This window comes from Pistacia vera, unplaced genomic scaffold (assembly GCF_008641045.1).
Source record: "Pistacia vera cultivar Batoury unplaced genomic scaffold, PisVer_v2 Contig81, whole genome shotgun sequence".
Taxonomy (NCBI): Eukaryota; Viridiplantae; Streptophyta; class Magnoliopsida; order Sapindales; family Anacardiaceae; genus Pistacia; species Pistacia vera.
In genome coordinates, this window is record NW_022196679.1 from 234,737 (window position 1) to 242,244 (window position 7,508).

Consider the following 7,508-nt stretch of genomic DNA (forward strand, 5'->3'; position numbering starts at 1 on the left):
TTCATTTCTGCTGAAAAACAAGTACTGCTATTGATCTCCAGTAATATCTCAACATTTTCATTTGAAGTAATCCATTTCAAACTCACATGAATGACTGAGATGGTACGATACCAGATCGGTTAACACATTACTTGAGACGGAAAAGTTGAAATATTATTTGAGAAGCATAATACTTCAAGCACGACGGAGTGCTCGTTTCACATGCTTAACCTAAGCCTGTCTATATTGACATCTCTCAGATAAAGTATCATGCAACTTCAATATTGCTAATAACTTTTCACACCATAGTTGAAACTGCAAACACAAGTCCTCCAGATGAATGGACAACATGAAACAAAAATTAAGAGCCCAAATAGAGAGAAAAAGAGAGAACGAAAGTGCAAACATCAGGAAGAAAGTGGAATAGGGTAAAAACATCTGCTATACAAAAAGGCTTACTCAAAAATATACATGTAAAATCCCCCACACAGTCTGATTACCAAAAAGCCCCTATTCCAAACCAACTCAGCTCGACCCTCTACTAACTCTTCAGCACAATAATGCACTGAAAACAAAAAATGAAAAAATGGGAACAAGGACTTCCAACACACAACCGCTACAACCTGCATCATAGAAAGACATGAAAAGTTTAGATATCGCTAAATCAGAGAACAAGACGAATTCAAATATCTACAACTAACACTCAGCTCAGCAGCCACAGCTACCGAGATGGTAAATCTAACTTGCCAGACAATTTGGCCTTGAGAAATCTATAATAATATTTGTGAGTATATAGTATTTTACTTCTAACCAACAAGCAGCACAATGACCATCAGTTCTTTTTTCGGGGGGAGCATGAGGAATACAATCTTTCTAAATGTGCATCATAGAAAGAATGGTATGACTATAAAACAAATAAAAAAAACTTGGCAGCCAAAGATCAATAAACCAATAACCACAATGTCAACAATATCATCCTGCATGAAACTAATTGTGCTAATTTAAAATCCTCTGTTAATGTGTTGCATGAAACACAAAACCACCTTAAAAGTAAAATGTCAAAATTATTTACTGTCCTTCAGGATAATACAATTATTGGGCATATTCTCATTGATTGCTAAAATACCATTTTGTTATAAGTACTTTGTTGAACACGCCAGCTTTCACTTGTCCTAATTTCTGCAATTATCATTTATACTTTCTCGAAAACTTAATAATTAATTTAAGATGCGGTATAAAACAAACATAGAAAGGCTAGGAATTGCATAGTACGAACCATGATTCTTAAAAGTTTCCGATGTTGGGAGGGCAGGCAATGACATCTCTGCCAAATTAGAAATAGACATTAGGTCTTCAATGTAAAAACAACTTGCGAGAGCACTTCCTATGAAATCTCATCTTTAAGTTAACAGTAAAACTAAAAATAAAAATCATTGTTTGCCAATCAGTTACCAGGAGCACACAGAGACAAGGATGACATTGAGGATGATAAAGGCCACGGAGCTGCAATGTTGTCGGTTAGGTCACATGTGAAGCTGTAGCCTGTTGAATTGTCAAATGCCACATCTGCAGGCAAGCTTCGAAGCAGACATCCTATATAAAATAAGAAATTTATTAACTTACAAAAGCAAAACTAAATTTCATTAGATTGATCAAAAAAGAATAACAATGTAGGTCTAGGGCTGTTAACCGAACCGAGCCGCTCGCGAGCAGCTCGGTTCGGTTAACAGCCCTATCCGTAATAGGCATTGGTAAACTTATTTTGATCTATTTTTATTCGAGCTTGAGCTCTTCCTTCTCATGCCGAGCTGAGCTCGAGCTCCCCAAAGCTCAACTCGACTCGATAACACCCCTAGAGCGGGTCACCCAAATTCTATTAACATAAGAATCTAAAATACAAAAGAATGCTTATTTAACATAAAATCAAGATCTATTAATTAACATATGCTATTTTATTTCCTATGCAATTACGGAAAGTGACAAATCATTAGACACGTGCCTTAAGTGTGAGAAAACAATACCCACCCTCACCCTTTAGAGCACACTTTTAAACTTAAGCAATTAGAAACAAAACACGTGCCTTATATATATCCCTCCATCTGTATATATACACAGCAGATGTGCTTTGTCTGATTGCTTAAGTCTCTATAATGGAATTATTGTCATTCCATGATTAAAACTAATTCTTTTGTAGCATTAAGACCCTAAACCCTCCCTTTCCTTCTCTCCGCACAAGACACAAATGACAAATCAGAGTCTTGCTTATCTCAGTCTCTGTGTTCAAATTTATGTTCTTAAAGGAATGCTAGAAAGAAGGAAAATCGAATCCAACTGCCAAAAATTGGTGAGTAAACAAGAGAAGCCCCTATTAGTTTGATATAAACAATTAACGGTTCTTATTACAGGGAAAAATGCATCCCCTTTTGGGATTTTGAAAACTAGTAATAGGTGTGGAATTGTCAAAACTCCACTTTAAATACTCAAATAGCATTCAGCTTAAAGTTTGTTAATGAAAATCTACAAAAGTGTTTTCAGGCATCCAGCAAAAAGGATTGATAACTTTCCCAGGACATACATGAGGTGTCCAATATTTCCATTATTTTTTTTCTTTTTGGTCCTTAAGAAACAACTGAGGTTAATTAATCTTTTTACCATAAGCAAAAATTTCTTCCTCCAACACCACACCACTTGTCTTTTTAAACATATGAATAAATTAATGAATGCTAACTAATTTTACAGAAGAATGCATACCACCAACTGAATAGTAACATACAAAATTAAATCACAGAATTTGGACGGGGAGAAGGAAAGGAGAAATTGAAGCAAACCTTGTTGTCCATATGCTGTTTAAGAATCCACATTGCAAATTGACCAAAAAAAAAAAAAAAAATAAAAAGAAAAAAAAGAAAAAAAAAAAAAAAAAAAAAAAAAAAAACAATCAGATGAATTAATAGTAAAAAAAGGGAATGATTACAAGATCATCATCACAGAAATATATGTACCTTGAATGCTAAAGTCTTTCAAGTCGACATCACAGAGCTCATAGACATTTGTCATAACCCCTCCTTTCCGTAACATAGACCCAAAAAATGCAGCACAGATTATGGCTTGTTTATTTGTGATTAGCATTTGCTTCTGTATTCCTGCAATATAGGTATTCAGCGAGCTACAGCACGTAGGACTAGGAGCCGCTACATTACGACATGCTTTAATTACTTCCGAAGGCTGCTTAAACTCCAATGGGCAAACTGCAGCAAAATAGTTTCGTGACCATAAGCAAAATAACAGAAACAAGTTATAAATTATTTGCACAAAACACCAGAAAGCAATATTGCATTTGACTGACTCATATACATTCTTTATTTAATAATCTGGAGCTTTGGTTCCAAGCCAGCTAGTTCTTGGATAATATTAGAAACTAAATTGAAGTTTGAATCCACAAACTTGATGCTTATTAAACTTACATGCCTAGCTTCATTATTCGAACTTAATAGATGGAATCACCTGAAGGCAAAATGACTATCTTAATGCTTCTTATAAATGTAAAAACAGAAAGAAAACCTCTTAGGATATTGCACACCATACTTAATTTTCACCCCATCTTTCTCTAATACCTAGTTTTTTTAGCACTAAAATGGAAATTGTTTACAGCTAATACCTCATTTTGCTTTGTGTCTATTTCTATTTTATTTACATCTAATACACTAGTTGTAACATGAATTTCTTTCTCAATCTTTCCATATTTTAAGATCTTCATGTTTCATCAATTGAAGTATAGAGATAAAAGTACTATCGGTAGGATCAATAAATGTCATCTCCAAGTTTATTCCTACATGGTTTCTTCAAACTGCATTAGATAAAGATATGATCACATAGAGCGTGGTTTTTCCTATATTACACATAAGACAGCCATATCATTTAACAGATGTTCATCTTCATTTTTCCACATCAACAAAGTATGGCAATGAGATATGGTAAGATGTAAAATATATTTCTTAATTTGCAAACTTCATACCCATCGCACATAAGAAGGGTCTTAGAGACGGTTTCTTGTGGCCAGTGCATATTTAATAACTCATAACCACGGAACCAACAATTTACATTCAATCAACAATCAACCAATACTTACCAAATAACAATGTGAATGAAACTAAAATGTGATATCTAGCAATCTGTTAGAGCATAAAACATTAAAGATGCTTAAAATAGAGCCAGAAACTATACATATAAGTCTATGGAAACAAAGGCAAAGAATTTTTTGGAACTTCTTAAAGCCTTTTAATTATTTTTGACAGGAGAAAATTTGTTTCACAGAAAAAAACAAATACCCATAAAAAAAACTAAACCAACCATGAGCAGATAAATGAAGATGCCATGATATGATAGAGGAGAAATACAAATGCTAAATATATGTCTGAAGATGTAAAGCAAGTATATATGCCCTAAAGTTCTAATTATCATGATTACAGACGCCATACAATTATCCAAAATATAGAGCAACTTAATTAGAAAGAATAAAGTAGAAGCACAAGGAATTTCAAAAAATTTCTATAAGTACTACATTTGGCAACAAACATGTAAGATAATTAAACACTGTACCCTTGTTAACTTTGCAGGCCGATAATATTCGGAATGCAGTGTTGGTGACATCTGCTGACAATTTACTAGAAAGATACGAGTATACAACCCCTTTACAGTCATTTAGCGCATTAACATGATTTGAGCCTCCAACTAGATTTTTATTGTCATTAATTGCTAATGATGATCCTGAAATCTGCAGAGCAGCCTCCATAATGGCAGGTTGACAAACTGGTCTGCAACACTCTTTAAGAGGATCAACAGTGCTGCAGGCCTCCAGTAATTTGCTTGTGTTTACTGTCTTCTCAAAACTAATAACATCCTTAACTGGACAAGAACCACCAGTGAGATTCAATGATGTCACAGAACAGAGTGTATGAATTGTGCTGTTGGCCCCCTTGCTAGCTAATATACTAATGATATCTGAAAAACAATCATTAGCAACCGCATTTTGCAAGACCAAATTTTCAGATTTCATGCTGTAGAAACCCTGGAATATGTGAAGTAAACTACCAAGCTGCGGACAACATATTACATTTCCTACAAGTGCAGCTAAAGGTTGAGAACAATCAGTTGCTGTTTTGTCCATGATAATTGACATGGCAGAGAAATTTACAGGGCATCGCCCAGTTAAATTTGGTTCGTATGTAGTAGGAAAAGTCGGGTACATTGGTGGCAAAGTTTCACCAGTATATGGATAATGTGGAAATACAGCTGGTGATATTTCTATAGGTTCAAACAGTCCAGTGCTAGGAGGATTAGCCAACTCAGACGTGGAAGAAACATGACTAGGCTCAAGCACAGTCTGCAATGCCACTACATCTTGGAAACTAAACAACCAGGTGATGAATAATAAGAACACCTGACACAGGGATCCTACAATCAAACACAAGCCAAAAATCAGCATCTAGATATATAATCAGTCATACAATAGGAAATAATGCATGGACTACAGTAAACAAATTACAGCTCAGAAAAATAAAAGGAGCCAAAATATGCAAAACTTTGCTTGTTATGGATTCAGTAACAAACTATAAAACACAATCTTCAATACTTTTAAATCAGAGAAAAGATTAGAGAATAACATAATGAATTATAATTAAATCTCTAAATCATGAAAGTTATGAAGAAAACACATAAACACACCAGAGATCAAGTACCTTCATATAATCAAATAAAATGATAGCCTTATAATAGAGCAATCTAATGCTAGTGAAGAGGCAAAAACTTGAAAGATGTCTTTTTGCCCTATTCAATTGATGTCTAGTCAAAACAGGCCACATCAAACACTAATAAATTCCGATAACTCACCTTTAAGATGAGTAACAGTCTGAAAACAGTCCATAGCTCCCCTAGCCGTTCGGCACCATTGAGCTTTACAGAAGAAAACACTATGGTAGTTAATTGTCAGCACAAGAGATGTTCACAGCGATACCTGAACCATCTTCAAGCATTAGGACAAAAGCCATGAGGAAACAAAGAATTACAAGGCAGACTAAAAATCATACTTCAAGTAAACAAAAGAATTTCTAATATCAATTCAAAAAAAAATCAAAACTACTGCTACAACCCAGTTTTGTCAAACCATATATACTATTATGTCTTGAGCTTTGCAGACAACTGAGCCCAAATCTAATCAACTTCATCAGTTGGAAGATATTTCCATTTACTCCTCTTTTATTTAATTTTCCCAACTAAATTACATGACTACATTCATCAGTTGGAAGATATCCACCTAAGAAAACCCGAACAATGACACTAAGCTCAATTAAATCAAGGTTCCCCAAAACCATATTATGAATATGAAAATCATCATACACGAAATTCCAATTTTCTCTTGTTTTTCCACATTTTTCCAGCTACCAAACATATAACCATACATTCGCACAGGAATGAGAGAAAAAACCAAGTCATCTATGTCAACAACAATCATTTCAATTTTGATCACCTCTGCCATATTTTTCTCAGCTATTAAACAAGTCAGCTCAATGGATCAATGCTTCTCATCAAAAACAAAAAATCAAACATGAAGACTTACATTCCCTCTTCATTTCCGCATTTTCTCTGAAACCAAACAAGTAAAATCATTTCTTCAAAGAAATCAAAAACGAAACCCTCAACTCAACCAAGCCAAGTAACCAAACTGAGCTTAATAAACCAAAATTTCCAAACAATCACTTACTTAACACTAAAAGCTTCATTTTCACATGTTTTCTCAGCAACCAAACAAGTAAAAATCATCTCTAGGAAGAAATTAGGAAGAAAAAAAAAGCTCAACCAAGCTAACTAACCAAATTGCGCTTAATCAACCAAAAGTTCCCCAAAAATCACCTTTTTAACACTAAAACCTTCAATTTTCCTTCACTTTCCCAAGTTCCCTCAGCTCCTAGACAAAAATTTCAAAAAATAGAAAGTAAAGAAAACAAAAACCCAAAAAAACTCACCTGCATAGATGATACAAAACAAGCAACCTCAACCAACCAACCCTTCTCCTCAAAAAACCAAAAATCAAGCTCTAAAACTTACACTTTCCCATCATTTACCAGCATTTTCTCAGCAACCACCAAAGAAATCAACAACAAAACCACCCAACTCAGCCGAGCAAACTCCCCAAACTATACTCAATCAACCAACCTCCACCTCCAAATTTCAACTTTCCTTCATCTCCCACGGTTTCCCAGTTCCCAACCAAAAAACCCAGAAAAAAAAAAAAAAAAGCAAAGAAAAAAACTGTACCTGAACACGATGTTGCACTTGCGCCCATAAAACGAGCATATCCAAGCACAAAAACCTAAAAATTGAACCTTCCGTACTCAAGACGCAGTGAACAACGCCGTTTCGGTGCCGATCGGTAGGTGAATGATGAGAAACCCTAGAAATAGAAAGGGGAGCAGTGAGCTCAGTGAGTGAAGAGTGTTAATGTGAAGTTATAAAGGTGTGGATAAAGTGAA

At 34.7% G+C, this 7,508-nt stretch overlaps 1 protein-coding gene across 3 annotated transcripts; it reads right to left on the reverse strand.

Annotated features, from left to right (window-relative positions):
- Positions 1-336: 336 nt before the first annotated feature.
- On the reverse strand, positions 337-7,508 carry LOC116117447 (uncharacterized GPI-anchored protein At1g61900-like). 3 transcript variants are annotated; one of them, XM_031403471.1, is made up of 9 exons: positions 7,294-7,508; positions 6,596-6,621; positions 5,869-5,992; positions 4,579-5,433; positions 2,982-3,227; positions 2,808-2,822; positions 1,432-1,572; positions 1,256-1,303; positions 337-602 (listed from the first exon to the last, which is right to left on the reverse strand). In XM_031403471.1, exons 3-9 carry the CDS (start codon positions 5,900-5,902, stop codon positions 529-531), a joined length of 1,413 nt encoding a protein of 470 aa, XP_031259331.1. In that variant the 5' UTR covers positions 5,903-5,992; positions 6,596-6,621; positions 7,294-7,508; the 3' UTR covers positions 337-528. The 3 variants fall into 3 exon arrangements, with proteins under 3 accessions (XP_031259331.1, XP_031259330.1, XP_031259332.1); XM_031403470.1 differs by lacking the exon at positions 6,596-6,621; XM_031403472.1 differs by lacking the exons at positions 6,596-6,621; positions 7,294-7,508 and adding an exon at positions 7,002-7,272.

Excerpts from the sequence above, each read along its gene's own strand:
- LOC116117447 (XM_031403470.1), bottom strand. The coding sequence starts at position 5,902 with ATGGACTGTTTTCAGACTGTTACTCATCTTAAAG. Across the intron at positions 1,304-1,431 it reads CTTGTCTCTGTGTGCTCCTG|AGATGTCATTGCCTGCCCTC; the intron begins GTAACTGATTGG and ends CTAATTTGGCAG. Across the intron at positions 603-1,255 it reads GGAAACTTTTAAGAATCATG|GTTGTAGCGGTTGTGTGTTG; the intron begins GTTCGTACTATG and ends TCTATGATGCAG.